At 37.6% G+C, this 14,404-nt stretch overlaps 1 protein-coding gene across 1 annotated transcript in view; it reads right to left on the bottom strand.

Annotated features, from left to right (window-relative positions):
* The window catches only part of dync1i2a (dynein, cytoplasmic 1, intermediate chain 2a), a 41,170-nt gene that overhangs the window by 11,090 nt on the left and 15,676 nt on the right, over positions 1-14,404 (bottom strand). Inside the window, exons 6-9 of the mRNA XM_084123259.1 lie at positions 4,038-4,124; positions 2,709-2,871; positions 2,519-2,618; positions 829-954 (exon numbers count right to left, since the gene is read on the bottom strand). Of these exons, the coding sequence (XP_083979385.1) occupies positions 829-954; positions 2,519-2,618; positions 2,709-2,871; positions 4,038-4,124 (476 nt within the window). The remainder of the gene's footprint in view (positions 1-828; positions 955-2,518; positions 2,619-2,708; positions 2,872-4,037; positions 4,125-14,404) is intronic.

The following is a 14,404-nucleotide window of genomic DNA, read 5'->3' as shown; positions in this document are numbered from 1 at the left end:
AAACCACACGCGACTTGGCAAAGGCTGCGATTATTTTATGCGCAGCTTCTCGGTGAAGCACGTCATCTCACAGAAGGATACTCAACTGTCGTTATGAAGTGAGTTTGGAGTAAATGCATGTTATTAAATGTTGTGTTTTGTTGGATAAGAGGTTCATAAATGCTTCTCATGTTTGGCGTGTGTTGTTTTTTCAAATGCACGTTATAAGTGACTCAAACTCACAGTGCTTTCATATGGAGCAGCGTTTACTACGGATCACAGAGCCGTGCGTCACTGACAAGCTGCACATAAAATTTTTTAAAAAATCGTAGCCTTTGCGATTTCAACATTGCAAAAAGCCAAATCAGTTTAAACGTGATTTCATGTTAATTGCGATTAATCGTGCAGCCCTACTTTTGATCCATGTAACCTTAAGTAATTAAGTTTTATTCAAATTATTGCATTTTTCACAACGATTTTGTGAAATTTCACAATTGTAAAAATACAAATTACAAGCAAAAGCACACACACACAAAAATAACAGAACAAAGATACGAATGAAATAAACAGTGCTTTAAGTTTTTCAGGTCTATCAGATACAAAAAATACTTCAGAAATTAAATGTTAGCAAATGTATATATATTGTGTAAAAATATAAATATAGATTAATCCTTATTAAGGCTACAAAAGTTTTTCAGTCAAGTGCAGTGGCAGATTTTCTCTTTTTCTTTTGGTGTTTGATTAACATTAACGTCATAGAACAGAAGTGTCGACCAGACAATGCAAGAGTACCAAATCGAGTTTTCAGGAGGTGTGTGTGTGTGTGTGTGTGTGTGTGTGTGCACGTACCTGACAGTGGAAGACATACTCCGGTGTGGCCTTCTTGTATTTCATGTTCCAGACCAAAGCCACTCCATCGGGCTCATGTGGGGCTTCTTCATTGTTGTTGTAAGAGGCGACCAGCAACTCTGGATACTGTGAACACGTGTACAGGTCAGGAAAACAAAACTTTTGTCTATTTAAGAACAACTTTTGACTGCAGGCATTAAGTCTGGTCCACATTACAGCTCATTCTGGCAAAGAACCACCCACTTACACACATTTAATCTTTTCTTATGCTGACTGTTACAAATATGTAAAAAAAAAAAAAGCTAAATAATTTTCATAGGGACAAAACATACTTTTTAATAATAATAATTTAAAATGCAAAATAAATGCTACCAAAGTAGTTATTCACCTCACAGCATTCTAAACCATGTATGACTTATAAAAGTAGTAGACTCATATCAAGTCACGTTTATTTGTATAGCGCCTTGTAAATATAGATTGTTTCAAAGCAGATTCACAGAAATAAACAGAAAAAAAAAACTATTGTTGCAGAATTCATCAATTATGAAATGATCTTAATTAAAGCTGTAAAGCAGCTCTACAGAAGGCAATGCTATCATTCTTCAAGTCATTCAATGTTGATTCAATTCAGTTCAATAACAGTGTCGATGTTGCAGTTCTTCAATTACATGCTATATTCAGACTGAAATTTAAGCTGTTATTCAGTGATAAAGAAAGTCATACATATTTGGAATAACACGTAGGTGAGTAAATGACTGAAATTTCATGGTTAAAAAAAATGAAATAAAAATAATAAAAATAGCTTTACCAGAAAAAACAACAACTTTTTTTAACAAGCCAAGGCGTAACGACACTTCAGTGCAGCTGTGCAAGATTTTAACTAAATCTTATAAGTTAAGATATTTTTAGTTTAATTTGTTTTATTAACGGTAAATTTATCAATTGGGGTTTGATGCTGTCACCTTTTTTCCACGAGTCATATGACTCTATTTTAAATACTTTGAAGGTGAGTGTATTTTTTATATACTTTATCACATCCCAGCATGCAGGGACAAATAATACTGCCAACTGAGTCCAAAATTGTTATTTTCTTATGTTTACCAGATGAGCTAGAGCTTTTGCTTGTTTTAAGTGGATCAGTAATATAATATTATACAGTATTATAAAAGAGGAATTTGTCTGAAACCGTCAGAAATGTTGAAAATATCCTCTTTTATTTCACATTCACTATTACCATCATCAGAAATACAAGCAGATTTTAAAACATCATGGTTCATTTTAAAATGTAGTGAAGATAATTCAGAGAAAATCCATGAAGAATAAATAATAAATAAATGTGTGTGGCTCTGAAATTATGAGTATAAAACTGAAGTGTTCTGTGATCCAAACAGGGTCAAATTGACCTGTAAAATCAAAATGACCAGTACATCTGTAGATTAAATGGTTTTGAAGATCAGTCAAGCATGTCAAAACTTTTAAATGGTACTAGATTATAATAAATAAATCATTCATGATTACAGTAAATGACTTATAATACATATTACATCCATATTACATCCGATATTATATCACTTATAAGAAGTATAACTTATTAAAACTTGATCAACACCTACTTTCATGTGTTATTATCATTGTATGTATTGTATGCATGCATGCTTGATTTATAAAGTCAAGTTTTGAGGTCCCGTACCTGTGGGGACCAATCCAGACAGGTTACCACTCGCTGTTTGGACCAGCGGTCATCAACAAACTGCCTGTTCAGAGACAGTTTCGCCCCAGCCTGCATCTCACTAGATACACACACACACACACACACATCTCACATTAAACAGTGCATATGAGCTGCTCTGTGATTATTTTTTGTTAGGGCTGATGGTTACCCCTCCTTCTCCTCCATGTCACGGCCGCTGTAGTCGAAGAAAACATCCACGTGTTCGGACAGAGCGCGCTCCACGATGCGTGTGCTGTGATCGAAAAACTCCATGAACTCCTCCGAGTGCAGAATCTGCAACTTCTCCTCCTCTGTTAGCTCACGAGGGGCAGCTGCACTCACCGACAGACAGGGAACAAACGACAGGATGAAATTAATTCCATTTATAAATCAGAATAGTTGAATTCTTGATTCTAATGGTTAAAGGGATAGTTCACCCAAAAATGAAAATTAGCCCATGATTTACTCACCCTCAAGTCATCCTAAGTGTATATGACTTTCTTCTCTCAGACGAATACAATCTGAGTTATATTAAAAAATGTCCTGGCTCTTCCAAGTTTTATAATGGCAGTGAATGGCTGTTTCTGTTTTGAAGTCCATAAAAGTGCATCTATCCATCATAAAAGTGCATCTATCCATCATAAAAGTGCATCTATCCATCATTAAAGTGCATCTATCCATCATAAAAGTGCATCTATCCATCATAAAAGTGCTCCACACAGTTCTGGTGGTTTAATAAAGGCCTTCTGAAGTGAAGCGATGGGTTCGTGTAAGAAAAATATTCATATTTAAAACTTTATAAAGTAAAATAACAAGCTTCCGAACAGAAAAAGCAATTCACTGCCATTATAAAGCTTGGAAGAGCCAGGACATTTTTTAATATAACTCAGACTGTATTGGTCTGAGAGAAGAATGTCATGCACCTAGGATGACTTGAGGGTGAGTAAATCATGGGCTAATTTCATTTTTGGGTGAACTATCCCTTTAACAAATGTTCCAGGTTCGTTCTTGTTATTCCAGTTTTGAGAAAAACAAGATGCTTAATTGTTGTCTAAATGTCTGAGCACAAGTATATATCGCACAGGGTAACTGCACATAAGTGGAAAAATTGATTTCGGACCACTGAACTATTGAAAATTGAACACACACTCAAGGTGGAAATATGTCCATAACTTGGAGTTGAAGTTGTGTGCATTAAATAGTAAATAATTCAGCGGTCTGTGTTTCCCCATTGCATTATGTTCTCTAGTTGTGTGTCTAATTTACCAACGTTATACTAAAAATCTGATTTTAGCAACAACCACTGCCAATTTTCATTGGCAAAGACAGAACATATGTGAACTGTCTTCTTCAATCATGAATAATATAATGTCAACAAATGTCAGTGTTTGGATTATTATAGTGAAACATATAAAACATGCAAACACACCAAATGATCTGTAATGCATTCCAGTGGAGTTGGTAGGACAGTGAACATGAGATGTGTTCAATACTTTACCTTCCTCTTCTTGTTTCTCCACTGGTTTCTCTTTCTCTGCCTCGACCTCTGGCTGTGGTGCTGGGGCCTCTTCCTCCTCATCTTCCTCTGCAATAGTCACATCACAAACATCATTTACACCAGAGCTGCAGTACTGTGTTATTAAAGGAGCCATGCTTTAAACTGTTAATACTTTACCCTGGGTCAAAGGGATAGTTCACCCAAAAATCTAAATTCTGTCATTGTTTACTCGCCCTCATGTTGTTCTAAATTTATATGAGTTTCTATGTTGTGATGAACACAAAAGAAGATATTTTGAAGAATGTTGGTAACCAAAGAGATGCTGGTCCCCATTGACTTCCAGTAGGAATAAAAATACTATGGAAGTCAATGGGGTCCAACTGTCTGGTTACCGACATTCTTCAAAATATCTTCTTTTGTGTTCGACCGAAGAAAGAAACTCATACAGGTTTGGAACAACTTGAAGGTGAGTAAATGATGACAGAATTTTCATTTTTGGGTGAACTATCCCTTTAAGTACATTGCATTTGTAAACCATTGGTTAAAGTTCTTATGTGGATATTTATGAGGTTACATGGTCACACTTTAGATTAGGGTCCAATTCTCACTATTAACTACGACCTTTGCCTCAATAAACTCCTAATTACTGCTTATTAATAGTTAGTAAGGTAGTTGTTAAGTTTAGGTATTGGCCAGGATTAAGGGATGTAGAATATGATCATGCAGAATAAGGCATTAATATGTGCTTTATAAGTACTAATAAACAGCCAAGATCATAGTAATACGCACGCTAATAAGCAACTAGTTAATAGTGAGAATTGGACCCTACACTAAAGTGTTACCAGTTAATATATATTCAATGAGGTTAGAAGTGAGTAAGTTTCTGATTGGTGTTAAACAACTTAATGTAGCACTGCATTCAACTTGGCCTAAAGACAATATGAACTGTTGCATGAAGTCAGCCAATCATATCAGAGGTCATTAACATATGTAAACGACCTCTTAAAGGAACAGTAGCCTTTTAAATGTATGGGTCAGAGAGCGTGATTAATGGGTAACACTTTCCAATAAGGTTTCATTTGTTAACATTAGTTAACTACTTTCATTAATATGAGCAAGCAATGCACAATACTTCTACATCATTTATTCATTTTAATCAATATTAATTTCAAAATGTACTAATACAATTCAACAAATATCAAAAGTTGTATGTTAATGCACTATGAACTAACATGAACATTTTTTATTAACAAAGGATAATAAATGCTTAAAAATGCATTGCTCATTGTTTGCTAATGTTAGTTAACATATTAATGTTTATATAAATGAGACTACTGTAAAGCGCTACCGATAAATGTTATTAAAATCTAAAATTACAATTTTTGGTCCAAGATACCTTTAAAAAAGCAGACCTGTAAAAACAGGACAGATTAAACCAGTTTTCGAGCATTCAGAGTGGGAAATTTACTTGTATTTTTACCGATCAATCATAGTGGTTAGTACATGCTCTATATTATCTGCCATTTTAAAAATAACTCACTATATAAAGTGGCTCCAGAATATGTAACGCAGATTTTTAAGTGTAACTGGTACTTGAAATTGAACAAATAAAATAAAAGTATTTAAGATAAGATAAAACTACCCATCACTGCTAAAAGTGATCTTGCTAAAAGAACTAATAGGTGATAGATGTTAATTTCACCCCGAATGCCCGTAACAGAAAATAACCAGGACTGTGGAAGGATTTGCTTCATTTCACTGGTTCTGATTAATATCAATTGAATAGGTGGAAAAACCAAAGTGAATCAGCCACCAAATTCCAAGTCCAGGACTGCTGACAGACAGTTTGTCTGATTGTTTGCTCAAGAACAACCTGGAGAGAGAGTGTGTGTGTGTGTGTAACATTGTATCGAGTTTGTCTTCTCTCTAATCTACAGGGGTCTTCGCCATCACAGAGGTCTTAACCTACAGCCCGTCCAACAGACTCCCGGTGTAACTGAGACAGGGACTATTCAGCAGCGCATCCCATAGACACACGCAGGGCAGCAGGTGCCAGTGGCGGAGACAGCTGACGGCTGGCTGTGTGTGTTAGGCAGATGGTTCTGCTGCAATTGTGTGTGTGTGGTGGCACGGGGATGGCACAGGGGTTTCTGCCTGACTGCTTTTAGTCAAGACTCTCTCCGGATACACAAGTTCATGCAATTAGAGAGTCGGCAGGGGGTCCATGGGCCGCTATTCACCCCTAAACACGAGCAGCTAAATGAAGCTGCTGCCCTGACCAGCTGTAAGCCACACACACAGCTCATCTCCGACAATACTCACCACTGAAGCCTGAACAAATGCAAAAGCTCAGGGGGAAAAACATGTTAAAAAGACCTCAAAGGAATAGCTCCCAATATTAAATGTCTTCATTTATTTGCCTTCATGCCATTCCAAACTCGTATGACTTTCTTTCCTCCATGGAATAGAAAAGGAGAATATCTGAAGAATATTATAGCACCATTACATTTTCAGTCAAATAAAAAAGGAAATGGGGCCAGGTCTGTCAAGCTCTGAAATGGAAAAAATGTAACCAAAATACCATTACAAATAGTCCATATAAGGCTGCATGAGTTTGGGATATATATAAAAAATATATATGTTTTGCCATTTTTCTGATAAATGTTGTAACTGTGATTTTAAACCCCATATTTGGTGTTATTACAAAATAAAAGTCTTTAAAGTTTTCCTGTAGCTCAAACAGTAGAGCATTGGCGCTTGCAACGCCAAGGTCATGGGTTCGATTCCCAGGAAAAGCAAGAACTGATAAGAATGTAAAAATGTGTACCTTGAAATGCAATGTAAGTCGCTTTGGATAAAAGCATCTGCCAAATGCATAAATGTAAATGTACACATAATAAAAAATATTACTAGGGATGTCCTGATCAAGTTTTTTGTGCCCCCCATCCGAGTAATTGAATATTGAGTCCCAATCCGATACTTGTATTTTCCTAGTGTTTGTTGCAGACTTCAAGTACATTAAAGTTATTGAAATCCCTCAAATGCACACAGGGATGAGCAGAGAGTTACTTAGTAATTATATCAAGTCAAGACATTGCTTCCGACATTGTAAACAGTGTGGTCACAATTATGAATATATAAACGTCTTGCATGTTATATGTACAATGAGCAGAATAATTGCAGCAGAATGAAAATAGTGGAAATAAGGTTAGAAAGCATGAATCTCGCGGGGTCAGAATGGCAGAATATCCGAAGCAAGACACAACCCATATGGCAACGACATCAGATAGTCTGATGGGCAGATAAAACAAACTGTAAATAAATGACTTTCGAGTAATTTGTTACAAAAGTGTGCATTAAATATGCTATGAGCAATGAGCTGCTTCTTTTCCTTTTAATGGCGGTTGGCAAACCCACTCGAAGGTGCATACCGCCACCTAGTGCATGACACCTGTGTGTTTACGTGTGACGATAACGGTATCTCATTCAAAAACGTGCACTTTGAAGCCGGTTTTCAAAAGCTTGCATTTTCAGGTCCCCAAAGCGCCACTGCGGTGTTAATGAACGGCTAAAATGCATAAAGCGTTTTTTTGATTTTAGTTGAAACCAGTATCATGTTAAAGCAACACTCCACTGTTTTTTCATATTAAACTATGTTATTCCCTAAACTAAGGGACGAGTTGATACATACCTCTCTCGTCTCAGTGCGTGCACTCAACCGCTCTAGCGCACGGCGACACTTTGATAGCACTTAGCTTAGCCCAGTTCATTCATTAGGAACCAAACAGAGATGAAGTTAGAAGCGACCAAACACCTCCACGTTTTCCCTATTTAAATACAGTTACACGAGCAGTTACACGACCAAGTATGGTGACACAAAATAAAAGGTGGCGCTTTTCTAAGCGGGTAAAAAGGATAACTATAATGTATGGCGGGAGCACTTGGGAGCACTTCGACTCGGCGCAGTAAAAACCAACTCACGTTGGTTCTAATGACAGAAGTGAGAGGGAGAGGGGGAGAGGATTTTTCAGGAGTGATGATATTACTGCGCCGAGTCAAAGTGCTCCCAAGTGCTATTCCGCCATACATTATAGTTATCCTTTTTACCACGTTTTATTTTGTGTCGCCATACTTGGTCGTGTAACTGCTCGTGTAACTGTATGGTCGCTTCTAACTTCATCTCTGTTTGGACCCTAATGAATGAACTGGGCTAAGCTAAGTGCTATCAAAGTGTCACCGCGCGCCAGAGCGATTGAGTGAACGCACTGAGACGAGAGAAGTATGTATCAACTCGTCTTAGTTAAGGGAATAACATAGTTTAATATGAAAAAACGGTGGAGTGTTCCTTTAACGGCCCCAAGACAGTTCTGTGAGGTATTATACCGACAAAAACTCCGGCTCGGGCATTTCAGAATGACCAAAACAACATTTCAGATGCCGCCGGTAAGTCCGGTTATGCTGTCCCATCGCAGTCACAGCTTTTTTAACGCACATCGAGAGATTTATTCAGTTAATGTGTTTCCATCGTAGTTTGAGCGCATTGTTTTTTTGCAATTGAGCGCATACGTTTTTTTATGCACGTTTTTAGAATTTATGCAAATCTTGACGTTTCCATTCAGGGTTTTTTCATGCAATGTCCCAAAATACGCATAAAAATAGGATGGAAACATAGCCACTGACTACAATAGGTCATGAGTTCCTCACATTTAAACATTTTTATTTATATTAATCATGTAGCCCTAGTCTATAGTAAACCAGAATGAAATATAAGTCATTATTCACTGAAAATACTCCCCTCCACCATGGCTCTCAAATGAAATAAGACAGCAAATGCCATTTAGCCACGACAGATGAGATCCACTGGCACCATTTTTAGAAGTCATTTTCAAAATGACTTCTTGAACCATTTTAAATGGGAATATTATCAGTTAATAACGACTTTCAATGTTTTCTGACCTCAGAACACTATGAACATAGCGCTACAACTAAAGACTGTGTACATCAGTCTAATGGACTGCTTTTGGTTTCCATTTTATAGAAAATAAAAGTGTCTAGGCCATTCTTCAAAGATTCTCACCTAATGACACAAAGCCAAAATAATGAATTTCCTTTAATTTCTCGACAAACAGTCATATTCGATAATCAATATGATGGGTTTGTGTTACGCCCATGTTAATGGCATGCTGTTTTGCATGACCAGAAAAACTTGTTTCAATAGAGAGCGAAATCGCCCTTTCCTGCAATAATCAAAATGATAATGTCATCTATCAGCTTTTACATCGGAAACGTGTCCACGGCTCTCTCTGGAAAGGCCGGGTTTGAAGAGAGAGAGGTGGGGAGGGGGGGTTCGCTCTGATGAGTTTATGGAGTCGTTCTGATGACACGGGCCATCTCGCCGTGCCGGGCCCGTACTCAGGAACGAGAGAGGAGAGAAGGTTAAAATCTTTCCTTTCAAGGGCCTCAATCAGGCTTGGAGGAAAACAGTAATCAGTGTCTTTCAGTCCGGGGCCCGAACGCAGCGCGGCCCTTTCTCTGCCAGCCAGACCCGAGCAATCAACCTGCCAGGCATTAGCAGCGGAAAGACAATCTGAAAATAAGGGGTGTAATGCACCTGCCAGCAAAAATGCCCATTTGGAGAAAAGCAAGTGATCCTGGTGACCCCACAGAGAGGAGGAGAGAGAGAGAGGGAGAGAGAAAAACATTTAACAGAATTCACCCTGATGGCAGATCCCCTTCCCATCGACACCTCATCTCAAAGCTGCAGCAATTATAGCTTTTGTATCCCTCAAGAAATAAAAGCTTTTTTGCAGGGAGGAGGGCGTAAGCAGAGAGAGAAAGAGAGTGGCCGGTAATCGGCAGGCTTTGTCAAAGGACAATGTATTAATGCAAGCGCCCCATGGGGTCAGAGGTTGTTCGAGAACAAGACTAATGCTCTTTGATGTCCTCTGCAGGTGCACAGACTCCGTCGCACGCCCGCAGAAGAGAGGACACAGAGAGAACGCTGACTTCCTTGTTTGTGCTTGTGAAAGAGGACCGAGCAAACCTTAGCTCTGTGAATAAGACTACGGGACTTCTGCAACTCAATGAACGGGTTGTTTGTGATTGGCTTTACCCCTTGGAAAAAGCAAAAGAAAGATGTGCGCTTAGAGCTCACACAGGAAGATCATTTGAACAGATCAGCAAAGATCGATGTTCAATGTCACTTTTGGGCATCACAGGCCTGGATTTTAATGTCTTAAGGTCACATTTAATGTCACATTTACCCTTGTTCAGCATATGTTTGTGGGCGAAATCCAGTTATTTCAATAGGAATCCACAGGATTTGGAATTTCACTTATGGCTGAAACGGCAACAAGTTTCTGTTTGGATTTAAATAGGCAAATGCTTAAGAGTCTATGATTGGATCATTATTGCATTGATTATTATGTTTCTAACATGTTATATGTTTGGCAACAGTTCTTCTAGCCCTAATTGATGGAGTGTGTAGCTTCTCATTTCTTAAACAATCATGTAGGAAGACACATCATGGCCATATTCCAGGATGATCAAGTCAGGATTGATCAGGCTCAGATTGTGAAAGAATGGTTGTGAGGATCATGAAGAATCATTTTCACACATGAATCGTCTCCTCTGAGTCCAGACCTTAAATTCATTGTAAGTCTTTGGGATGTGCTGGAGGAGACTTTACAGAGTGCTGGACTCTTGCATTGTCAATACAAGATCTGACCAAAAACTGATGCACCTCTTGATGGAAATAAATGTTGTGATGTTATTTCCATCAAGAGGTGCATACATTTTTGGTCAACTTGTATTTAATTAATTTTGTTGTAAAGACATTATAAATAAATACACCCCAATGTTTTAAAATATTACGGTGCGGTCACATTTAACATTGTTCAGTGAATGTTTGCTAGCAAAATCCAGTTATTTCATGAGATCGGGAATTTTCGCCAATGGGCGAAAGATTTCCCAATGCAGATTTCCCAACGGGTTAAAGTTGATCATGCAGATTTTTCGCATCGGCCAACAGAAAGCTCATTACCAAATGAGTTCTGTCTCAGAAAGTTTATGCAAGACACAAACTTAAAATAAAATGAGCAAAGCGGGGGCTTTATTCGTAATTCCTGTGTCATTGACTGATAGCTGATAAACGATGAACTAAGTGTATTTAGGAGATGATGGACAATAGTATTCATTTAGAGAAGCTGGGATCAGTGAAGAGCCAGGCTGAGGGTTCCTCACTTTAAGAGAGATGCTCTCCATATGAGAGGATCCTTGTGATTAGCACGGGATATTAACCCTCCCGTGAGCACACGGGCAATTAAAACAATCATATTTAATTCAATTTCATACTCTCACAACCCCTGGTGCTGCAGCAAGCAGAGCTGTGGATCGGGCAGTATTGAACGTGATTTCCGTACACACATCTGCAGCTTTTTTAATGCACACCAAGACCATAAAATGGACGTATGAAGCGCCACTGGAAAACAGAATCTCGATCTAAAACCTTCAGGTATTGGTCATATCAGGTCAGACTGAACATGAAGAAAAAAAAAACCCCAGAGTGATTTGTTATGTGCTGGAGGAGAGACAGAAGAGAGCGTGAGAGTTGATGAAATGATTATACAGTGGCAGGAATGGAAGGAGAGATGGTGTGTGTGTGTGTGTGTGTGTGTGTGTGTGTGTGTGTGTGTGTGTGTGTGTGTGTGTGTGTGTGTGTGTGTGTTGAGAGGAGAGCTTTTGGACAGTCTGCAGATAAGTCTTATTTAACACTTTCAATACGCAGTGGGATGAGGTTCAGCGATACAGGAGGGAAAAAAATGTATAGCTCGATATCTTTTCAGACTTTTTACGATATTTGATATGTATCGTGATATGATCTTTATGTAACTGCTCTGACATAGCTTAAAAATATATTAAAAAAAATTCCCCAATTCGAGGTAGCATCCTATCATCCAAACAGACATTGTAGCCAAATATACTCAAGTACCATTAAAAATTATTGCAAGAAGTAAAATACAGTAAAAAGCTAAAAATATATATATATATTCATTAGGAATATTTAATTGTACTGATACATAACATTAACAAGTAATAAATAGCAATATTTATCAACATACATACGCTACTGTTCAAATATTTAGGGTTTATTTATTTTTTATTTTTAAGGGGTCATCGGATGCCCATTTTCCACAAGTTGGTATGATTCTTTAGGGTCTTCATGTAAAGTTTGTAACATACTTTGGTTAATTCCTCAATGGTTGTGTAAAACACCCTTTTTACCTCCTCAAAAACAGCTCTGTTCACACTGACCCGTTTCGGTGCATGTCTCTTTAAATCAGGGGTGGGCAAACTTTTTGGCTCAAGGGCCACACTGGGTTTTAAAAATTTGACAGAGGGCCGGCCCAGTAGCAGATTATGAAGCACGATCTCATGAAAGTGCGTATCTATACCACAAATTCTATTTCTCGTGCCATTTATATGCCAATTTTTTTTTTTTTTTTTTTTTTTTGCGTGCATATGCTACGCACTGTAAACCCCTTGGTTAGGATTAGGGGTGTGGAGTGCGTGCCTATTACACGCCATAAAGTGCGTATCATATGCACGCGAAAACATATTATGCACTACAAATACAATTCGTGGTATTCGCACTTTCATGAGATCGGGCTGAGCAAACAGACAACGTTGTGGCAATGTCTGTGCGAAATTCAGCAACTGAGAGACGATATTCTGACAATACATTTGTTTATGCTAGATATCCCCCATTTAGCATGTTATGTCTTGATGTTAATTTTTAAAGATGTTAGATAATTATAGCCTATACTTTTTAAATATTGTTTATCTTTATTATTATTTAATGGGCCTAACAGTAAATTAGAAACAAAACACCTGCAAGTGTACACTTAGAAGAGTAAAAATTACAGGTTACGTTAATTCAACTTTATTAAAACTGCATGGCAATTTGCACTTCCAAAAGTCATACATTTGTGGAAATAAACGAATATACAAATTTATTTTAAGAATAATAAAATAAAACATAAAAGGCAAAGGCAGATCAGAACATTTAATGAACAAAACCGGGTTCTGTAGGCTACATGGCAGACAGGGGAGCGTAACGTTAGTCGAAAGCCGGGCGATAAAGGTCGGTAAACGGAATCAGTCAGGATACATCCACAAATCCAGAGGAGCAAAGAAACTAAATAGCAGACAAATCAAAGGAAAAACTAAGGTGTGCAAGCGGTTACCAAACATTTTTTTTCTCATTGAGTTTCCAAAAAAGGAAAAAACATTAACGTGCAACAAGTCTATGCGCTTAAGTCGCTGTCTGTTTGGTTTCCATGGTGACGCGTTACGTGACACACCGCAGCCACAACAGCGCTGAATGAATGATGATCTGCTTTTATGTCATTTTTCCTTTTTTACATTTGTTAGCTATGGCATGCAAAATCTGATATTCCGATCGTCAAATATATGCAACGCAATATATATATATATATATATATAACGCAAAGTATTGCAAGAAAAAAGGCAAAATTAATACGATCTTAAGACAATTTTTTAAATAACTTACTCGGCGGGCCGGATTAAACAGCCTAACGGGCCGCATGTGGCCCGCGGGCCGTAGTTTGCCCACCCCTGCTTTAAATGATAATAAGCAACTGCTCACCCATGAGGGGTGTCGACGCAAGACACGTAAAGTGCTGCCTTGGCGGACCTTATACAAATGGCTGAGGGTGGAAACATGCTAATACGGGAAATATGCTAATGCAGGACAGTCCGTCAGCGGTTGTGGGCGGAGCATGAGCAATATGACATCATATTCCTCAGAAAATCCAAACGGCTTGTTTATTGAGTGTTTAAACTTTTAGAGGATTTTGGTTGTGTCCACACACTGCAAAGACACATTTATATAAACACCATATAAAAGTGAATTTTGCATCCGATGACCCCTTTAAAGAAGTCTATTATGCTTAAAAAAAGACTATTTATGAACAAATAAATGCACAGTAAAAAACAGTACGAAATATGTTTCAATTTTAAATAACTGTTTTCTATTTGAATGTATTTTAAAATGTAATTCCTGTGATCAAAGCTGAATTTTCAAAGCATAATTCTTCAGTGTCGCATGATCCTTAATTTCTTATTATTATCAATGTAGAAAACAATTGTGCTGTTTCATATTTTTAAAAGTAAAAGTCTTTACTCTCACTTTTGACATTTCTCATATATATTACATTATCTGTCTCAAGGCTGTTATACAGAGTGTTATTTCAGTTTTAACTTTGATTTTTTTATCTTTAGTTTTATGTATCTTGTTATTTTGTTAGTTTTTTTATATATTGCTATTTAGGGTTAATTTATTAAAT

Source organism: Abramis brama, assembly GCF_963993115.1.
Source record: "Abramis brama genome assembly, chromosome: 8".
NCBI classification, from domain to species: Eukaryota; Metazoa; Chordata; class Actinopteri; order Cypriniformes; family Leuciscidae; genus Abramis; species Abramis brama.
Note: the sequence above shows the minus strand (reverse complement) of the source record. Positions and strands in the feature narration are given on the sequence as shown.